A 21,732-nucleotide genomic window follows, 5' to 3' on the forward strand; every position below is an offset into this window, starting at 1 on the left:
CAGACAAGAAATTCATTTATTTTGAAACATTTACACGAGTATAAATCAGAATACTATTTTTTTGTGTGTAAATAATTTACTTGATTTATCTTTATCAAATTTTAATTTATTTTCTTTTGATATAATTTCTTTTTATTTTGCGTCATCGACATTTTTCTTTAATTGCCGCATCATGTATCCGCTCTCCGAAAGGTCACCAGCTAGTATTATATTATTTTATTTGTCTCTCTATATAACATGTTTTATATCTCTAGTCATTGATACTCACAGGCACACACAAAAAAAAAAATGGATAAATGATGGAGTCTTCAAGGTATGACTGCTCTTGTAACTGGTGGAGGCATCGGAATTGGGTTGGTCTTTCTAATCTCTAGCTATATCATATTTGTGACCCATTGTTCTGGATTTTATTAAGACGTTGTTATATATATATTTTTTATTGGAATGATGTAGGCATGCTATCGTAGAGGAGCTAGCTGGTCTTGGAGCTAGAATCTATGTATGCGATATATCTGAAACAATCCTCAATCAAAGTTTAAGCGAATGGAAAAAGAAAGGGTTTCAAGTCAGCGGTTCAATCTGTGATGTATCCTGTCATTCTGAAAGGGAAACACTTATGCACACCGTCTCAAAGATGTTTGATGGCAAGCTGAACATTCTTGTGAGTTAATCTTACCTTAAAGAAACTAAGCATATTCTCATATAGGAAATGTACCTACTAAGTACATATAGATTTATCTTTGTTCAACATAGGTTAACAACGTTGGCTGGTTCGTACAAAGCCAACAATTGAATATGTGTCACACGATTTCTCCATCCATATGTCAACAAAATTGGAATCTGCTTATCATCTTAGCCAACTTTCACATCCTCTCCTTAAAGCTTCTAAATTTGGAAGCATCATCTTTATTTCCTCAGTTGCAGGGGTTGTATCAATGGAGTGTGGATCCATCTATAGTTTAACGAAAGGTACATACACTGACTATTAATCAATAGAGAGAATTTCTATTATACTAGATGCACTAGTATTGATATCTTCTTACATAAAGTTTGGTTTTAATTTTATCGAATAAAATTTTTGTTTTTGTTTTTGTTAAAGAATTAATTGATTTGATTATCGAATAAAAATTTGTGTAAAATAAAAGATAATGATAAAAAATAAAAATTGAATAAGTAATATTTAAAAAAGTAAGAAAATAATTCTAAAAAAAATAAAAATTAATTCTAACTATAAAAATATTTTTATTACGTATATGAACATATGAATTGTTTAAAACAATAAAAATTGTTTAAATTAAAAAAAAAAGTAAAAATCGTATAAGATCTTTTCTAATACGTATACTAGTCAGAAAAATAGGTACTGCAAAATTATACTAATTCTAATCATCTTAACTTATAATTGAGATTCATAACCTAGAAAACACAAATACTTTTAACCCAACATATATCAAGCTTAGAAAGAGGTATCGATTGGTACGTAAGCACCAGTTATGCTATTTATTAAATTATATTAATGGATCACTATACTTACACTCATTTCAATAAAGGTCTCGTACGTGGTTTATCTTTTTGGTTGTCTGTATGTGCAGCCGCTTTGAATCAACTAGCAAAAAATTTGGCATGTGAATGGGCAAGAGATGGCATTAGAACCAGTAATTAATGAAACCCTCTCCAGCCCATTTTTAAAATTTGTTTTTAACTTCCAGTTAACATCATACACTTTCATTCTTATGACTTACAATCTTGTGAAAAAAAAACCAGTTTTTTGAAGACGCCGGTTACGAGAAGAATTTAGTTAGTAGAACTCCACTTGGTCGCGCCGGAGAGCCTAAAGAGGTTGCATCACTTGTGGCTTTTCTGTGTCTACCTGCAGCGTCGTATATTACTGGACAGACCATTTGTGTTGATGGAGATCTCACTGTCAATGGTTTCTCCTACACGCCAGATGCTTGAGCCGAGACTTTTGTGTGTCGGTGATGCTCGTACGCGTCTATTTACTTTATGTGTTGGGTTTTCTTTTATGTTACAAAATGTTAAATTGAGATCATAAAGCAGGTCAATTATATCATTTTCGCTAAAACCCACAAATCATTGATTTTTTCTGTCAAAAACCAAAATCGCGGAATTTTGTTTTTCTCACCAATATCGCAAACTACTGTTTTCCCATAGAAAGTAACAAAAGAAATGTCGACTGCATTTTTTTTGCCAAAACCATATAATAAACAAATTAGGGAAGAATATTGGAGAATACAGTCTTCCACCGAAAAAAAAAAAACTAATTACGTTTAAATCTGTCAAAACTGTGAATTCACAATTTTGGCAAGACAATATTGGAATCCGCTTTCCGTCAGAACCTAGAATCGCGATTAGTTTTCGTTAAAATTATTTAGTTGTAAATTAAATTAAGATCATAAAAATATATATTTTTTTTAAATAATATTAAATTATATTTAAAAGAGAAAATAGAGTGATACAACTAGTGCAGCAAAGGCTGAGAGTTTATAACTGAAACCAAAACATTGATTCAGAGATTAGAAAAAAGAACTAAACACACGGAGTAGCTACACTTGAAAGGCCTCATCGTACCGGCGATCCCCCAAACGACCAATCGCCAGGAGCTGATCCCGAACTTGTCTATCAATCCATCCGACCAAATATGTAGAAGAATGTGGTGAATCCATTTTAATCATTTTGATATGATATACATTTAAATGCAGATGTATATCCTTTATAATAAAATGGAAGAACACAATATTAGTTTTGTAGACTATATAATTTTAATAAGTTAGTTACAAATAAATTATACACTAATTGATAAATTAATTGGTTACAAATTAAATAGTCGGTGCAAATTTAATTTATTTTTGGAAAATTATATTACTGTCAAAATCTTAAAGAGAATATTAAAGAATCATATCATCTAACTTACCATATTATTATTTTTTATTAAATTATTCATCAAATAAAATCTTTTGTTATCTAACTTAATATATTAATTTGTTAATTATCATTGTACTTCAACTCTCTTTTTTATATATGAGTTTATTTTGTTAAACAAGTAAATTATCATATTATTTATTATAATTAATAAATAGTTTTATTTCTAGATATATCATAAGTTGAATGTTTAAAAATAAATATAAATTGTTCAATCTATAAAATATTCAAGCTTTAGTAATATTATTCTTTAAAAATAATATCTATTGAATTAAAAATTTTACTGAGTAATATGTCAAAATTTGAATATTGAAATTCAATTTCATATTTTTTTTGTTGATTTTATAATTTTATATAATATAATAAACTTAAAATAATTTATTTCGAAATATTTTTTTAATATATTGAAACTTGATATAAAAGTTAGAAACTATAAACACTCTAAATTAATTTGTTATAGCAATGTCAATATAATATGAAAGAATTTCAAGAAACCAAGTATATTAAAACAAAAAGAATAACAATATATTAAATTACTCATAATATAATAACTCGCTTTTTAAAAACCAAAATTACAAAATTATGTCTTATAATGACATTCAAGTCATGATGTAGAATATACGTTGTTGAAATAACTTGACATACACAAACTAATACAACATATTAAAATTTTATTTTAAAATATAAAATATACAAAATTTTATATAAAATAAAATTTAACCAGTGTTAAAGCACGGGTACTTATCTAGAATCATTAACAACATAAAACGTACAAAATATGTATTTTTTTTCAAGCCATCATATTTAGCATATGATTTTATTGCATGATATTTTATCCAAAAAAAAACTTTTAACAACTTTTAAAAACAATCACATAAATTATATTTTATATAAAAATTACAATATAAATAAAATAAATTTTAACCTATGCTAATCTAGTATATACATATAAACAAAGCAAAAAGATAAAAATGCTGATACAAGCGATTACAAATAAAAAATAATGCGTAAAAAAGTCATGCAACATTTATGGGAAAAAACACATTTTCTGAAAAACATCATTTTGTGAAAAAAGGTAGAACAAAAATGTGGAATAGAGTAATTTTGAAATTGTAAAGTTTCTTTGTTTAACAAAGAGATACACTTATGAGTCATGGCTGCACGAGTCTTGTTAATTTTACTTTGACTTGTTCGACTGCTTGATGTATTTTGTTTATGCTTCCGCATTGCGTATTAATCTTTGTTTCTTGCTTCAATAATTGAGGCGATAATGGAATGTTCAAAAATATCGGAGGAGAATAAGGAAAACGAGTGTATATCGAATCAGGTAGGGAAGGAGTATTACGCAAGCAAAATCCAGTTTAGTGGGATGAAGTTTGAATAAGGATAAAGGGACACGTTTTGAGGCCCAAGAGAGGAGCACAGGACTTCCTAATGGATCTAGGCCCCACAAATCAACAAATTATCGGCCCATGCGGGGATTGGTTTTTGGATCATTAAGAGAGAAAATTAAGATCTCTACAAACGGCAAGTGACTTAGGCCATGAATGGAAGATGGTTTTTAAATGGCTTTTAGATTATAGATTTTGGTTTTTAGTTTTTGGTTTTTGATTTTTGAGATTTTAGTTTTTTGTAAGAAAGTTATTTTTAAAATAATTACATAAAGAAACATAAAAAAATAAAAAGAATCGTAAGTTTTCCCTAAAATTTGTAATTATGTGGATTCTAGTTTTTGTTAATATTTGTAAAGAAAAGCTAAAAACTAGTTTTCCTATTTTTTAGGAAATCTATTTAATGTAAAATCTTGAATGGAGAAAAAATTGGTTTTTGAAAAACAAAATCCAAAAACTATAGTAGAATTTACTTGCCATTCAAGGCCTTAGAGTTGAGAGAAAAAACATGGGTTGCGCGGGAGGTTTACTGAGAATGGAGGGGGGGGGGGGGGGTATTCTCTCTTAGTAGGTGAGAAGACGCTGCAAATTCTGGTGGTTGAATAGTGATGCGGAGTGAATCATCAGTGGAGAAGACGGTGAATCATACCGCACAATAGCTATCCCTACTGGTTCAAATTTGTATTAGAGGTGGTAAGATGAATTGCTTGCAATGGAATTGTCGGGGCGAATAAACCCACTTTTAGAAGGTCAATCCATTATATCCTAAAAATATTTCATACCGCTGTTTTGGCTTTGTTCGAAACTCAGGTAGGAGGCAACAGATCAGGTCAAATTTGTCAAAGACTGGGTTTTGGGAACTCTTTTAGAGTGGATGTGGTGGGACAGCATGGAGGTTTGTGGTTGTTGTCCAGATCAAATATTGAAGAGATAGATATTGTCGAGTCGCCTGAGCAGTTAATTCATGCAAAAATTGAGAATGGGTTGGAGGTTCTTAATTTGATTATGTTCTATGCAGCTCCCACTGTTAGTCGAAGAATTAGGTTATGGGAAAAGTTCAAAGAGGTCATTAATGGCATTACTGGTCCAGTGTTAATTGGTGGGGATTTTAATACAATTGTTATAGTAGATTAGCGAACTGGAGGTAATGGTTGTCTCTCAGCAGATTCATTGGCATTTGGAGAATGGATCAATGACCATTATCTCATTGATCTTGGTTTTCAAGGTAACCAATTTACATTGAGAAGAGAAAGGGTTGAAGCAATTTTTGTAGCTAAGAGGTAGGATCGAGTTCTGTGTTTTGCTCAAACCTGGTTGTAGTGGCAAGAGGCTACAATGAAACTTATTTCCTTCTTCTCTTCTGATCATGCACCATTGTATGTGCAACTCTAACCAGAAATAAAAGGAGACCCAAGGAGAAGACCATTTCAGTTTGAGGCGGCTTGGCTGAAGCACGACAGCTTCAAAGAGTTGGTATCAACGTCATGGAAGGGTGAGGTGAAAACAGCAGAAGCATAATTAGAGCTGCGGTTGGTCTTACGAAAGTAGAATAAAGAGGTTTTTGGAGATGTTCAGCGGCATAAAGAACAGTTGGTGGATGAGATGAAAACTGTTCAAGATTTGTTGGATATTACTCAGACTGATGCACTGCTTGTCAAAGAGGAGGGATTGATTAAAGAATTTGATGTATTACTTGAACAAGAGGAGCTTCTATGGTTTCAAAAGTCGAAAGAAAAATGATTGCTATAGGAGACATAAAATACCAGTTTTTTTTTCCATACTTCAACAATCATTAGACGAAGGAGGAATCAGATTGAGAGTCTGAAAAATGATAAGGATTGATGGGTGTTTGATTCTCAGGAATTAGAAAAATAAGCGATTGAGTACTATCAACGTCTGTATTCAATGAATGGTGTTGATGTTGTAGTTGATATGCTCCTAAGAGATGGTTTCACGCGGCTTACACAAGCTGACTGTATATTTTTGAGTAAGCCATTCACGACTGGGAAGATAGAGAAGGCAGTTTGGAGTATGGGTAGCTTCAAGTCTCTAAAACCAGATGGGTTCCAATCAATCTTTTATCAGGAGTGTTGGAATGTTGTTAGTGATTCAGTGGTGAAGTTTGTGTTAGAGTTCTTAAAAACAGGGGTCTTACCGCCTGACATGAATGATGCATTAGTGTTTTTGATAGCTAAAGTGATGAAACTGGATCAGATTAGCCAATTCAAACCAATTAGTTTGTGCAATGTCTTGTTTAAGACTATCATAAAGATTATGGTGGAGAGGCTTAAGAGTATGATTTCGAAACTCATAGGTCCAGCTACACCTAGTTTTATCTCAGGACGTCTGAGTAATGATAAACTCTTTGAAACCTCAAAGTGGACTTCGCCAGGAAGACCCTCTATCTCTATATTTGTTTGTCTTGTGCATGGAAAGGTTGTGTCAAATGATTGACCGCTCAGTAAAAAAGATGGAAACCAATAAGCTTATCTAAGGGACAACCACAACTTTCACATATTTTGTTTGCGGACGACCATATCTTGTTTGTTGAGGCTTCGGTAGAGAAAATAAAAAGTGTTACATGTGTGTTGGGAGCTTTTTGCACAACATTGGGGCAAAAAGTAAGCCTTGAGAAATCAAATTTTTTTTTCTCTCATAACTTTTCCATAAATTTGGGAAAGTTGATAAGTGATGAAAGCGAGATTCAATCTACTAGGGATATGGGGAAATACCTGGGGATGTCAGTGCTTCACAAGCGCATGAATAAAGGGATATTTAATAATATTTTGGAACAAGTTTCATTGAAACTAGCTGGGTGGAAAGGTCGGGTACTTCGTTTTGCAGGTCGGTTGAAGCTAACTAGAGCAGTGTTATCATTTATACATGTTCATTCGATGTCCACTATAATCTTGCCTCAGTCTATACTAGCCCTGTTGGATAAAACTGCAAGATCTTTCTTGTGGGGTACTACAACAGAATAGAGGAAACAACACTTTCTCAGTTTGGTTAAGATGTGTCTACCTAAGTCTGAAGGTTTTTTGGGTATTCGAGCATCTAAGGATATGAATATGGGACTCATAGCAAAGGTAGGTCGGAAACTGATTAATGATAAAGATAAACTCTGGGCTAGAATGGTGAAAAGCAAGTATAAAGTGGGTTGTCTATATCTTGGATTGCTGTGAATAGTAACTTGTCTTCAACATGGAGGATTGTGGGGGTTGGTTTGAGAGAGGTGAATGGGCCAAGACATATTTGGATGGTTAGTGATGGGAGATCTATCTGATTTTGGGCAGATAGATAGTTATCGAGGGATACACTCACAAAGAGTAGTATGGGTGGGCTTTGTCCTAACAATGATTTAGTGTTGGCACGAGATTTATGGATTGATGGATTGATGGACTAGGCTAGGATATGTCTCAAATTGCTTTGCATTTACCTATGCATAAGCAAGAGGAGCTAAAGGTTGTAGTTCTTGATAGTTTTACTAGGGCGAAGGATAAGCTGTCATGGGGGAGGACTTCAGATGGTAAATTTATGGTGAACTCAACATATGATATGATTACCCGAGATGAGACTCCAAGACTAAACATGTCAGTTTTCTTTAGTCGAATCTAGAGAATCGCTGCTCTGGAGTGAGTGAGAGTTTTTCTTATGGTTAGCAGGGCAGCAAGTTCTTATGGTGAATGCTGAAAGACATAGACGACATTTATGTGACTATAATGTGTGTACGGTATGTAAGAAAGGATTGGAGATAACTTTACATGTCCTGAGAGATTGTCCTGCTATGTTAGGAGTTTGGATGAGGCTTGTACCGATGCGGAAGAGGAATGAGTTTTTTTCTCAGACTTTCTTGGAATGGTTGTATGATCATTTGAGTGGGAGGGAGGAGGGTGAATACATATGACATATCTTGGTCAATAACTTTTGCTATGGCAGTATGGTGGGGTTGGAAGTGGTGGTGTGGTAATGTCTTTGACGAGATAGGTAAATTGCAAAGATAAAATTAAATTTCTTAAAGATATTGCACAATAAGTGGTCAAAGCAAATCGAAACTGTGAAGAGGGTTGGATTGATGCTAGGTAAAGTGGAGCGAATGATATGTTGGGGGCTACCAGAACTCGATTGGTTAAAAGTGAATATGGACGGGGCTTTGCATGGTAATCTCGGTCCAACGACATATGGGGGTGTATTGCGATATGAGAAAGGAGATTAGCGGGGTGGTTTTGCGCTTAATTTTGGGAGGTGTTCAGCCCCTTTAGCAGAACTGTGGAAGCTTACTATGGGCTGTGCATGGCTTGGAATCAAAGAGCAGCTCGGATAGACCTTGAGATTGATTCAGGATGGTGGTGGGGTTTCTTAAGACAGGGATAATTACTATCATATGTTCTCTTTTTTAGTACACTTCTACCATGACTTTATTTCAAGGGATTAGATAATTTGTATTCCTTATGTGTATAGAGAAGCTAATTAATCTGTAGACGAATTAGCGAATACGCATTAGATAGTCTGTATTCCTTATGTGTATAGAGAAACTAATTGTTCTGTCGACGAATTAGCGAATTATGCGTATTCGCTATCGTTAGATTTTCATACTTTTGTTTTTATTCCAAATTTTCTTGTTTCTCTTTTGAGAGATGATATTCAAAGACTTTCACGTACTCAAAAAATATATTTGTAACTTTTTAAAATTTCAATAAATTACGGGAGGCTTTTGCCTCCAGATATTCTACCAAAAAAATGTGTAATAGAGTTTATTGCAGAAAATGCAATTTCCATCTGATATGTCCGCGTGGCTGATGTACATCATGTATTGACAAATCTCGATAAATGTCTAGACAAGTAGAACATGACAAAAGAGATTGGCGGGGTGGTTTTGTGCTTAATTTTGGGAGGTGTTCAACCCCGTTAGCAGAATTGTGGGAGCTTACTATGGGATGTGCATGGCTTGGGATCAAAGAGCAGCTCGAGTAGACCTTGAGATTGATTCAGAATGGGGGGGGGGGGGGGGTTTCTTAAGGAAGGGATAAGTGACAATCATATGTTCACTTTCTTGGTATGTTTGTGCTATGACTTTTTTCAAGGAATTGGATAGTTCGTATTCTTTATGTGTATAAAGAAACTAATTGTCATATCCATAGATTAGCGAACTATGCGTTTTCATACTTTGGTTTTTACTCTCCAAACTTTGTTGTTTCTCTTTTGAGAAATGATCTTCAAAAAATTTCATGTACTAAAAAAATATGTTTGTAAATTTTTTAAAATTTTAATAAAATAAGGGAAGCTTTTGCCTCTGTTTTCTACCAAAAAAATGTGGAATAGAGTTTATGGCATAAAATGCAATCTCCATGTAATATGTATGTGTGGCTGATGTACATTATATATTGACAAATCTCGAAATGTGGGGATGGTCATAGATTCATTGACTATGAAAAGTATTAGGATATGGAGAATCGGAGATCGACAGAGATTGACGATGGAGATGACAAACCCAAGAATATGTAAATTATGAAGATTGAGAAGAATCTAGAAGATATAGTTTAGGAATAGGGTTTTGTGCAAAAAAACCCTCCAAATAATTTTTTTTTGCAAAACAACCCTCTACATCCAATAAATGCAAGTCAATACCATAATCTTTAAAGTCACCTGCAATATAACCCTCCTTTGTATCGATGACGTGGCAGCCGTTTATTTCGTTAAAAAACATCACGGTTGTAAAAAAACGACACCGTTTTGTTTCAGTTTAAAACAACACGAAATTTAAAAATCATGTTGTTTTATAGATAAAAACGACATTCCCCTTCACCTTTTAATAAAACTTAATTTGGGGAAAAAAATCAAAATTAGGGTTCATCCTTATGAATATTTCAGGTTTATCGATTTCAGATAACACAACCAAGTTTCTCAATTTCAGATTATCATTATCATACTTCTCAAATTAAAAAAATTTCTCCAGTAGTGCTCCCAGACAGCTCTCGACAACAAAAAGACTTACGTGAATGGATTTTACACATTGGACACACCAACATATTCAGAGAATAACCATTCTGGGATCTGTGCAAGGACCGAACCCGTCTCGTGGAGAACACGAACCAGATCATAATCCGGGTTTCTTGTAGACCAACTATCCTTTGATTGGAGGATATGGGTTTCTCAGGCAACGACATTGAAGTGGGATTCAGATTGGGTTTGGGTCTAGGAGTCGGAATTGGAGCTTAAGAAGAGCTAAACCGGTTAGGAGGAAGAGTTAAACCTGGTCGAGGTGCAAATGAAGAAGAAGATCCGAGAACTCTACCTTGGCCTTTGAATTTACTAAAGGAAGATTTTTTCATGAATCCCTTTAGCCTATCTTTCACCATTAAATCATGATTAACTTCTACGACGATGAACCCTCATACATCTCACGAAACCATCTCTCCTTTTTCCCCCAAATTAAAGGATGAACCCTAAAGGTGAAGGGGAATGTCGTTTTTGTCTATAAAACAACATGATTTTTAACTTTCGTGTTGTTTTAAACCGAAGCAGAACGGTGTCGTTTTCACAACCGTGATGTTTTTTAACGAAATAAACGGCTGCCACGTCATCGATATAAAGGAGGGTTATATTGCGGGTGACTTTAAAGATTATGGTATTGACCTGCATTTATTCGATGTAGAGGGTTGTTTTGCAAAAAAAAATTATTTAGAGGGTTTAGAATACTTGTATTTATCTAAATATATTATTTACATTTATTATTATCTTAGTTTATGAAATTTATCTCTATATAAGAAAATATATCTTGTACAATTACATTCATAAGAGTATAATATTAATTCTTTTTAAATATCTTTGAGTTCTTACTCTCATCAAATCTATTATGGTAGCAGAACCAAAATCTTTGATGACGTTTATAATTCCATTACGTTAACTTCCGCAAAAGAAAAAAAAAAATTAAGTTTCTCTTCTTTTTTTTTTTTTTTTTGACCTTCCTCCATTGCTTCTTTTTTTTAACTTTGGAGTCTTTTCTTTCTTTTTATTCTAATTGTGAGTTGGTAATGAGATTTATCCAAACTCCATCCACTATTAAAAAAAAAAAAAAAAAATCTGGTATTTTGTTTTCACACACACGTGAGTGTGTTGTCTTGTGTGGCCATGATTTGGTTGGTGGTGGTGACTATGAATATTAACCAAGACGTATGGTTGTGTTCGGCCTGTTGGCCAAGTAAAAAAAAAAGATTGGTGATTGTCTCTTGTATAAGAGATTTGGGCATAATAGCACATGTTTGTGCTACTTTACGTATTGTCATGTGGTTTCTTTGTTTTACTTCGACGGAGCCACGACGATGACTTCGACGGATACGATGTTGATCCGGTGATGATGAATTCGAATTCGACCATGACTACACAAGTTTCTTTATGAACAAAAAGTTCGAAAAACGATCCAAACTTGTGTTTTATAAATCGATAGAGATTGACTCTATGGCTGAGTATAAATGCCACGAAAATGACTCTACGACTAAGTATAAACGCCGTTGATGACCCTACGACCGGGTATAAACGTTGATGACCTAACGGCTGGGTATTGTAACTACATTGAACCCTATGATTGGATATAAACGTCGATGATGACCCGACGGCCGGGTATAAAGCCATTATTTTGAAGACTTGTCCAATCTCACCCGTGTTACCACGTATGAGCTTGCTGGAGGGTATTGGGATATGGAGAACCGGAGATCGACCGAGATCGACGGTCGAGATGACAAACCCAAGAATATGTAAATTATGAAGATTGAACAGAATCTAGAAAATATAGTTTAAGAATATTTACATTTATCTAAATATATTATTTACATTTATCATTATCTTAGTTTAGGAAATTCATCTCTATATAAGAGAATTTATCTTGTACAATTACAACCATAAGAGTCTAATATTAATTTTTCCTAAACACCTTTGTGTTCTTACTCTCATCAAATCTATCAAAAAGAGATGACATTTGTGTCGGAGTTTGCGGCTATGCCAATGAGACTTCACCATGATTTTGAAATTCTTATAAAATTTGAAATTCAAAATAATGCACAATAATATTCAGCAGTCTCGTTTCAAATTTAAAGTTTAAGTTTTACTTTTTAGGGTTAAGGGTTTAAATGAAGAGTTAGAACTTAGAAGTTTGAATTTAACTACTCTCTTTATATGACAATACATGGTTTTTTTGAATTGTTTTCTTGTATCACACAATAGATGATTTTCTGTATATGTTTATCAATTAATACTAGAAAATTATAAATTTCAAGAATCATTGACTGAGAATTTAAAACTTTGATGAATTACAATTAGTTAAGTTAATAACTATGCAAATATGTTATTATGAATAATAATGTATTTATTGCTAAACATTAAATATTTTTTTTAATTTATGTGAAAGTCTTAAAAATTCATCTATTCTAATAGAGAGAGAGTATACTGTAATATTAAATCTAGTTATTACATAAAATCTCTTTGTTATATAAGTCGTTTTCGTAATTATTAATAACGTTGCGGCCATATTGCCCAAGTCCAATTTTCATTTCAATATCATCCACAAACGAAAAAACTGGAATGGTAGTGAAACCCAAGTTGGACATGACCATTCATTCAAATTTCAATACAAAAAACCAAATCGAACTGTAGTTTGTGTAATATCGTTTAGTGAATTTCATTATTTTTTACATTAATTAATTCTGATTTTTATTTTTAGATGTAAATCCTGAAATTTAAAATAATTTTCTGCAGTTCAGTTTAGAATTGATGGTTTACATTTAACTTTTAGGATTATAAAACTAGGAATTAAGACTTCAAGGTTTAAATTTGGACTGTTTTGATAATATTAATAGCGGTATTGCCCAATTCTCATTTTCTATATCATCTAGAAAGAACTGCTGAAATAACTAAAAAGCAATGGATATGAAAGTTTCGAAAATAGTTTTGCGTTTACTTTGACCTTGACTAGTCAACGTTTTTGGTTATAAAAGCATCCTCTGTTTAACTCTAATCTACAACCGAACAAAAAAGACGCAACTATGTCTTCGTGCGCCACTTTCATCTTCCTTGTCCTTTTATCCATTCTCACTTGCTTCAGAGCTTCAGCGCAAAACCTTTCTCTGTTATACTATTTTTGTCCAAACACGACAACGTATTCAAGGAACAGCACTTACGACACCAACCTCAAAACAGTTTTGTCTTCCTTCTCTTCCAGCAGCGCTTTATACTCCATCGGGTTTCAAAACGCCACAGCGGGTCAAGCTCCCGACAGGGTCACAGGACTTTTCCTATGCCGCGGAGATGTCTCGTCAGAAGTTTGCCGTAACTGCGTCGCCTTTGCAGTCAACGAATCCTTAACTCGGTGTCCGAATCAGAGAGAGGCCGTGCTCTACTACGATGAGTGTATGCTCAGATACTCTCACCGGAATATTCTTTCGACCCTTAGAACCGATGGTGGATATACGTTGCCTAACCTCAATAATATGCCACTTGACCAACAAGACAGGTTCAGAGAGTTGGTTTTGTCCACCCTGAACCAAGCAGCAAACAAAGCCGTGGATAGTTCCCGAAAATTCGAAGCGAGAAAAACCAATTTTACTGCATTGCAGACTTTGTACGGACTTCTTCAGTGCACTCCTGATTTGACGAGACAAGACTGTTTGCGCTGTCTGCAAACGTCCATCAATCAGTTACCAACGGAAAGAATTGGGGCAAGACTTCTTTTGCCAAGCTGTGGTTCAAGATACGAGCTTTACCCGTTTTACGACGAATCCGCCGTTAATTAGAACGCAAACCACCACCTGATGTGACTACACAAAGCATCGATGAAAACTATTTAGATATCATATGCAGTTAACCTCCACCGCTCATTTTATTTTAATGTAGCAAATAATGTTATGCTTCTATATAAGTTTTAGGAGAAACCCACGTTTCCACTTTTGTGATTTCATGTTTGTATAAATTGAATAGTAAACAGTAAATAAATGCAGATTGAGGTTTTCTAAAGAAAAGTGTTTTTGGGGCATTTTCGTTTTGATACTAAGATTTGTGTGTGTCTCCTTGTGTCTCCTAGTATGTTCAATTAACCTTATGCAATTGTAGTACTTAAGGTGTCAATCCAAATGGGATGTTGCTACCATTCAAGATGCAATCAAGAAATCACAAGTTAAGCCAATTCAAAAAGAGTGTTTTTATGTCTAACAATCCTAGAGTGATCAGAATGCAAAACGGAAATTAGTCACAGAACTAGAAACGAAAATGTATGACAAGAAGCGAACAAGAATAAGTGAAACCGAAAACGATTCTAAGCATGAACAAACGAAACAGTCTTAGGAATGTAATATCAATCAAAAAGATAAAAGTCCTAAGGATGGGGGTAATTGATGTCGGTGGAGTATCCTAGTCTATAGAGTGTTTAAAATGCCACAAGAAAACTATCCCTAAACAATGAACATCATGACTTAGCTAATTCAATCTCTTGACAGAAGCTACTTAGACACAACCACTTCCAAACCTAGCTCTCGCTAGAGAAACATGATCAAGCGTGGCATGACAAACAAGTTCATTCACGTCAACAAACATCCTAGACAACTAATCTCTTAGGCTGGGAACGTAAGTCTCTAGCACTAGTTGGTCAGACATTTCATCAAACAAATTTTGGGTGCGGAAATGTCTAAGACCTAGTTCCAATTGAACAGAGAGAAACTAGTATTTCTAACTCTAGTCCAGAAGGGATCATACAAATCAAAGCTTAAACACCATACATCCTAAGATCCTCCACCTAGTCTATCCCATCCCTAAGAACCTTAACACTACTCAGATCCGGAAATCATCACCAAAGATACAAATCCAGAAAACATTGAAACAAGCATTCTTATATAGATAAAAATGAGATGAACAAGTTTGTACAAGAAATCAAATGCAAAAACTCAATGAATTAAAAGATATTTGGATACAAAGTCTCCGAACGTTTTTGGAGGCTAGGTAGAACCTTAAGAACAAAATGAGATAAAAGATAAGATGTCCCCCGGGACAAAGACTTAACAAAATGTATTGATAGTAAAAAAAATGTGTGAATCCTTAAAACTTAAAACGACAAGATAGAACGTCGGTTCGGGAATCTCCTGAAGCGTGTAAGATGGAGCACCTTCCTGACATGCGTGATTTTGTCGATGTGCAACCAGTGGCTCGATTGGCGATTCGAGAATGGCTCGAGTGATGTTTTCCCGACTGGTGACCTGAGAATGGTTCGGGTGATGCGTTTCCGACTGGTGACCTGAGAGTGGCTCGGATGATGCGTTCTCGACTGGTGACCTGAGAGTGGCTCGGGTGATGCGTTCCCGACTGGTGACCTGAGAATGGCTCGGGTGATGCGTTCCCGACTGGTGACCTGAAATTGGTTCGGATGATGCGTTCCCGACTGGTGACCTGAGAATGGCTCGGGTGATGCGTTCCCGAATAAATTTTACATTTTATTCAAAAAAATAAAATAAAATAATAATAATAAATAAAACATTTCATAAGAAACCCGTATAATTTCTGATTTTTCGTATTAGGCGCTAACCCACTTAAAATGAATGATTAGCCCGCTTAACAATATTTTAAACATGATAAAAACCTACACTTAATAAATTACAATCTATACAGTATATGCAAAGTGTCTTAAAACATAATGAAAAGCTAGATGTAATTAAAAATTGCGTATCTGAAATACTACAATAATCACATTTAACGACCATATAAACTAGTGATCGATGCATCGTTAGTAGATACTGGGACAGACTTTCTCGTATCTGAATTAAGCGGGTTGTGGGTCTAGTAAGATCGAAAAATCCTGGTCGCTTGGGCAGTGGTAAAGTCATAGTCTTGGTAAAATTCATAGTGTTACTAGAGAGCATCATCAATATGGTTGAAGAGTTAAGACGGTTTACGGGATCTTTCTGAACACATAATAGACCAAGATGGATGCATCAAACCACTTCACTCTTTCTGGCAGTTATATACGATAACTGGATCCACGAGGTCTAATGCTGTTCTGTAATTCCAAAGCCTCCAGGCATATAATATCAATCTATCAATTGCAACCATAGCTTAAGCATAACCTAGACTTCTTTTGAAGTTACATATGAGACCAAGTCATGTGAACCATCCATCCCATGGAAGCTGTTATAGAATTGGCCTCACATAGCATATTCGGGAGACATTTAACCGCTGGAATCCACAAAAAATAATTAGTATGTGTGGCTGTTGGATCCCACACTCGATGACTTTAGTTGTTGAAGTCGAAATCTGATCTCAAGTACAAGTGCTTAGGAAAGAATGTATTTGATTAAGCTTTTCTGCATACCTTGAGAAAGGTTACAACAACACTATATATACTAAAATATACAATTGGCAGGGAGTGGACATGAAGCCCACACAAAGGTAGCGGTCGAGACGTTACAAGAACCATTAACCTTGTAAATAGATGCATGGCAGTAGAAGAACCCTTATATTTTTGGTTTGAAATATTATAATGCTAAGGGTAAATTATGCTAAGTCTTTAGCCGCGTCTATTGCTTGTACTATGCTTGCTAAATTATGCGTGATTTTGTTGTTGTGTTAGATAAGTATTCTTTGTGATTTTATCATTTGAATGCAAATCTCTAACTTTGGTGTTGCTTGCGAATTGTGTGTTGCATATTCGAACTAGATGCATTGCATTTTGCTTTTAAATATCGCATATTGCATGATAGCATTGCATGTTTGGGTGTTATCTAGCATTGCTTGCGTAGTTGCTTGTAAATATATCAGAAAACCGTTGCAACACTAAACCATATATCGAGAGTCGCGAATGAAGAAGTGTGATCAGACCAATCGAAGAGAGACCAAGAAAAAATCAATCAAGAATAGTGACCTGACCAGTCGAACCAAGATCAGAAAATCAATCAAGAAGAGCGACCTAACCAGTTGAACCAAGCTAAGAAAAATCAATCAAGAAGAGCGATCTGCTCAGTTGAACCAAGCTAAAAATAAATAAATAAGAAGTACGATATGACCAGTCTAACTAAGTCAAGAAAATCGACCTAAGGGATGCAATAAAATCAATCGAAGCAAATCCAAGAAAATCGACCATGAGATGTGATTTTAACAATTACAAAGAGTGCAAGAAAAATTAATCAAGAAGGCGCAAAAGGGCAAATAAAAACCGATCCAGAGAAGCTACGGGCAGTCGAAAAATCGACCAAGAGAAGCTAAAGGCAAAGTATATTAAAGGGTAATCAAAGGCGACGAAGTGAAGTAAATTTTTATGCAAAAGGCCAAAGCCCGTGAGGTTCTGTTGGACAACTACAAGTAAATAAAGGAAAATTCACTTTAAACATAGAAGATGCCGAAAACAAAGGAGAAAGAGGCGATCAATGGAGAAGTCGAGTTTTCAAGATGATGAAAAAATCAAGTAAGCCTGGGAGTTTAAGGTTACAAGAAGAGGTGAGAAACAAACAAGTCAAGGCTCAAGTTTACATGATGAATGGCAAAAATTAGATGAACCGGAGGATTAAACTAGATAAGGAGATGTGAGAATCAAGTGAGACAGAGGAAGCAAATTATACATAAGGAGACGTGGAACAAATTAAAGAAAGGGAGAGGCAAACATTAAAGGAGCCGGAGAAGTCGAGTACATGGTGAAGTACAAAGATTAACAAGCCGAAGAAAACAAGTTTACATGATGGAAATGCAAAAATTCACCAAATCAAAGGAAAAGGAGAAATAGAAATATGAAATTTAAGGAACCAGCCAAGGAAGCCTTAGTACCAAACGGAGGTAGAAAATGTAAAGAACAAGGAAGATGCTGGAGATGAAAAAGCTTAATAGATAGCACCAACCAATAAACAAGAAGGATGCGAAAGATAGTTGAAAAAGTAGCAAATAAGTCAAGAACAGAGGTTTACTAAGAAAGTCGATAACAAGACAAGGGAGTAGCTATATTAAAGTGAAGATTGCAAAGAACAATGGTGAGGAAACACGAAGGTAATATTGAAGGAATGAAGGTATATTCCGAGAAGAAAAATGAAATGGAAGGAAGAAGAGGACCAAATATTAAGAGGTCGCACGATGACGAAAAAGAGAAGAAGAGCATTTAGACTCGAGGATAAATTCTTATAAGACGGCCAAATAAAAATTCTCGAAGAAAAGACCCGGAAAAAACTTAGAAAAAAGAGAAGAGAAAAGGAAGAGGAGCTAATGAAGAATTTCCAAAGAAATACAAATAAGTCGATCAATAGCCAATGGCCAATGTTGGATACAAAGTCAAAAATCCAAAGGGGAGACTGACCGATAGCTAAAGGACTTTCTATGATGGAAAGTCGTAAAAACTACAAAGAAGAGAAACCAATGAGCCAAAACTAAAAAAAGACGAAGGACCAACAAGGGAAGTGGTACCGGCAGACCAGCATACTAGAAGCCGAATGGTCGAGAGGCTACCGATTAAGACAACAAAGTCGAAGATTTGGTCGATTAAGACAACAAAGTCGAAGATTTGGTCGATTAAGACAACAAAGTCGAAGATTTGGTCGAGAAGGATCGAGGTTGTGAGCTGTAACACTCACGTCCCCCGATCCTAAAGGGGGGCAATTGGTTATAAGGAAATTGAAAGCTCGATAAGCTTAAGTAGCTAAGCTACTAGCTCAACCAGCTGGAATAAAAGCTGAACGAGCTCAACAAGCTCAATGAACTAGCTAGCTAAGCTAGCTGAGCTACCCCAGCTGGTACACTAGCTAGCTCAGCTGGACAAGCTGACCGACAGGTACCACTAGCTCGACCAGCTGCCAAGGAGCTCGATCAAGCTCGGCTAGCTGGACAAAGATGGACAGTGTGCAGGTCAGCTGGGGAGCTTTTGAGCGGTTGGGATGGAGGGACGCAGTGACCAAATAGGTACGGTCGAACGGGCACGGACGAACGTGCACGATCGAACAGTCTTGTCGGATAAGTGCCTTTTGGGGCCTAGACCGGCCAGTACCCTATATATAGAGGGCGTGGCACTCATTTCCAACACACCAGCATCCGTCCATTTGTCCATCTATGCCTAAGAAGAAAAGGGGATGCGGCTCGGCGAGTACATCGATACTCGTCCGAACTGATGTGCATGCTACCTTTCTATCGAAGGTACGATGAGACGAGCGATGGTTCGACAATCGGGTCAAACTGATCAAAGGATAAGTGGTGGTTCGATCATAGAGTCGAACTGTTTGCAGGATGATCGAAGCTAGAGTCGGACCGATCGAAAGGTCATCGACGATTCCCGCCAATGGACAGATCGATCGAGGATTGATTGGTGATTCAATTGCTGGTCGGATCGAGTGATCAAATGATCGACGGTACAAGCCGTAGGATGGATTGATCGGTCGGGTTGTCGACAAGTCGTTCGGAAGTATCGGCCTGGCTCTGTTACCAAGACTGACAAGTCGACGGCGTTCAATGGTATGACCGAGGGGTCAACTAACGGTACATCCGGTGCCAAGCTTCGGCACACGAGTGGTTCGGGAAGCCAGTAGTGCATCCGATCACTGTGAACCGAAGGGACTATAAGTCCCCATCTTTAATGTGCTAAGCCTATGGGGTTGGTTGGTTGTATGGCTAAGTCACAAAGGGATGGGTCAAGGGTAAAGTTATATTCTGCTGTGTATAAAGGTTTACAAAGCAAAGCCACGAGCCAAACCTAAGTAAACGAGTCAATGGATATTCGGCCGGGAATGGGGCCGAACGGAAGCTGGGACGTCCGAGTCGGGGTCTTTCATGAGCGCTGAAGGTCGAGAATACTAACGTCGAAGCTGCTCCGCCGGGGAATAAGAAGTTCGATCCAGCCATTGCTAAAGAATGATTTTTGAGTTGTAGTAGTTTTGTGTGGGATATTGCATGAATTCTAGGGGTCTTGTACATATCCATTGCTTATTGCATGTTCATTTAGATATAGTTCATGCTAGAATCACATGATCTAAAAAGAGTTGCATGCTAAAAATTGGTAAAAGTTCTCGTTAGGTTCTTGTTTATATACATAGAATTGACGCTAGATTCCACACGCATGCTTACGTTTACTTGATGGATTTTATTTGCAATTCTATGCATAAAACCGGACTTGCATGCATAAAAAAAATGATCTTAGTTTACTTGATGAATTCAGTTTACTTGATGGATTTATTTGCAATATTTTGCATAAAAATTGGTTAGCTTGACATGCATGCATAATTGTTGGTGAAATAATTTGAAGTTTACTTGAAAAATTCTTGTTTACTTGATTGTTTGCTTGAAATTTATAGCTTGATTTAACTTGCATATTTTGCTTGAATATCTTCCTTGAAATTGCTTGCTTGCTTGAAGTACTTAATTCTTTGCGTTGGAATAACTCTTAGAATTTTTACTTATTTTACCTAGTTTCTTGGAATTTTATTTTCAAATTTGTAGCTAGAATTAAGTAGTCAATTTTCTGTTCCATGTGTTGTGTGTGTGTCTTGTGAGCCTAATCCCTAATGGTTACTCGCAATTTGACATTCTCAGTGTTCTAGGTTTGTGACTAGCCGGAACTGCTGCATGATGATGTAACTTTGTGGCTCGCGTTGGTTTCCTTTGTGGATTCAACATGGGAATGGATGTGGAACGGAGGAGACTATCGAGGGCCCTAGGATGTGAAGTGTCTAGATTTATCGAGTCTTTTTTATCATTCTAACCTTCATTGTTGGTTGCTTATTGTTTATTCTGCTATAATTCCGCTCTCGCTTATGTTGATGTTTGTTGGGGTAGTCGGGATGGAAAATAGAATGCATGTTAGGAGGGGTATCTACCCAGCTCATTGAATAATTCTCGATTAGTCATGACTCATTTTTTTTTGCAGGATAGCTGAAATTGAGTTTGAGTCTAGAGACTGGAGCAAACGCTGGGAAGCTAGATATGAATTTTATGTGATTTTTGTAAAACAATATTTTTCCTAATATGTATTCTTGAAAAATATCCGACTAAGTATTACTTTGGTATCTTAATTCATATATTGTATTAATTTACTATAGGTAAGTAACATGATACATGGTCTCGTCCATGCCAAATACATCCCCCGAATGTCACGAAGATTGGCAAGCCTAAGTGGTGTTCCGGGTGGGAAGGCACCACCGGTGGACTGGTTGGGGAGCTTGTTTCCTTTTAGAACCTCGGATGGATTGCTGGTGAATTCCCTCATCGTAGCATCTCTAGGGCGTGTCCTTTGCTTATACAGCCATAGGACAGTTCGGGAGCGTTACATAGTGTCTATGTAATATACATTTCTTTTAACAAATGAGAGTGATTACAAACATATATATAGTGTACAGAAGGAGACTATAGAGAGGTAGGTTTCAAATTTATCATTGGTTTAAGCACTTTTATTTGTTTAATTACTCGAGTT

General features: G+C 35.7%; 2 protein-coding genes and 1 pseudogene across 3 annotated transcripts; all 3 read left to right on the top strand.

Moving 5' to 3' along the window:
* The first annotated feature begins 288 nt into the window (after positions 1-288).
* LOC104700416 (tropinone reductase homolog At2g30670-like) lies at positions 289-2,080 on the top strand (annotated as a pseudogene). Its single transcript, XR_015562812.1, has 5 exons — positions 289-353; positions 454-661; positions 754-969; positions 1,590-1,705; positions 1,762-2,080. The product of XR_015562812.1 is annotated as a tropinone reductase homolog At2g30670-like (transcript).
* A 2,856-nt stretch (positions 2,081-4,936) lies between these two features.
* LOC147940907 (uncharacterized) lies at positions 4,937-6,068 on the top strand. Its single transcript, XM_087458311.1, has 4 exons — positions 4,937-4,966; positions 5,139-5,354; positions 5,458-5,553; positions 5,904-6,068. Exons 1-4 carry the CDS (start codon positions 4,937-4,939, stop codon positions 6,066-6,068), a joined length of 507 nt encoding a protein of 168 aa, XP_087314437.1.
* Positions 6,069-13,314: 7,246 nt separating this feature from the next.
* Positions 13,315-14,335, top strand: LOC104704347 (putative cysteine-rich receptor-like protein kinase 9). The gene has a single exon (XM_010420454.3). The coding sequence runs from the start codon at positions 13,364-13,366 to the stop codon at positions 14,108-14,110; it is 747 nt and encodes a 248-aa protein (XP_010418756.1). The 5' UTR covers positions 13,315-13,363; the 3' UTR covers positions 14,111-14,335.
* Positions 14,336-21,732: the final 7,397 nt, after the last annotated feature.

This window comes from Camelina sativa, chromosome 7, assembly GCF_030686135.1.
Source record: "Camelina sativa cultivar CO46 ecotype springtype chromosome 7, ASM3068613v1".
Lineage (NCBI taxonomy): Eukaryota > Viridiplantae > Streptophyta > Magnoliopsida > Brassicales > Brassicaceae > Camelina > Camelina sativa.

Excerpts from the sequence above, each read along its gene's own strand:
- LOC147940907 (XM_087458311.1), top strand. The coding sequence starts at position 4,937 with ATGCGGAGTGAATCATCAGTGGAGAAGACG. Across the intron at positions 4,967-5,138 it reads AATCATCAGTGGAGAAGACG|GTAGGAGGCAACAGATCAGG; the intron begins GTGAATCATACC and ends TTCGAAACTCAG. Across the intron at positions 5,554-5,903 it reads CATTGATCTTGGTTTTCAAG|CGGCATAAAGAACAGTTGGT; the intron begins GTAACCAATTTA and ends GGAGATGTTCAG.
- LOC104704347 (XM_010420454.3), top strand. The coding sequence starts at position 13,364 with ATGTCTTCGTGCGCCACTTTCATCTTCCTTGTCCTTTTATCCATTCTC.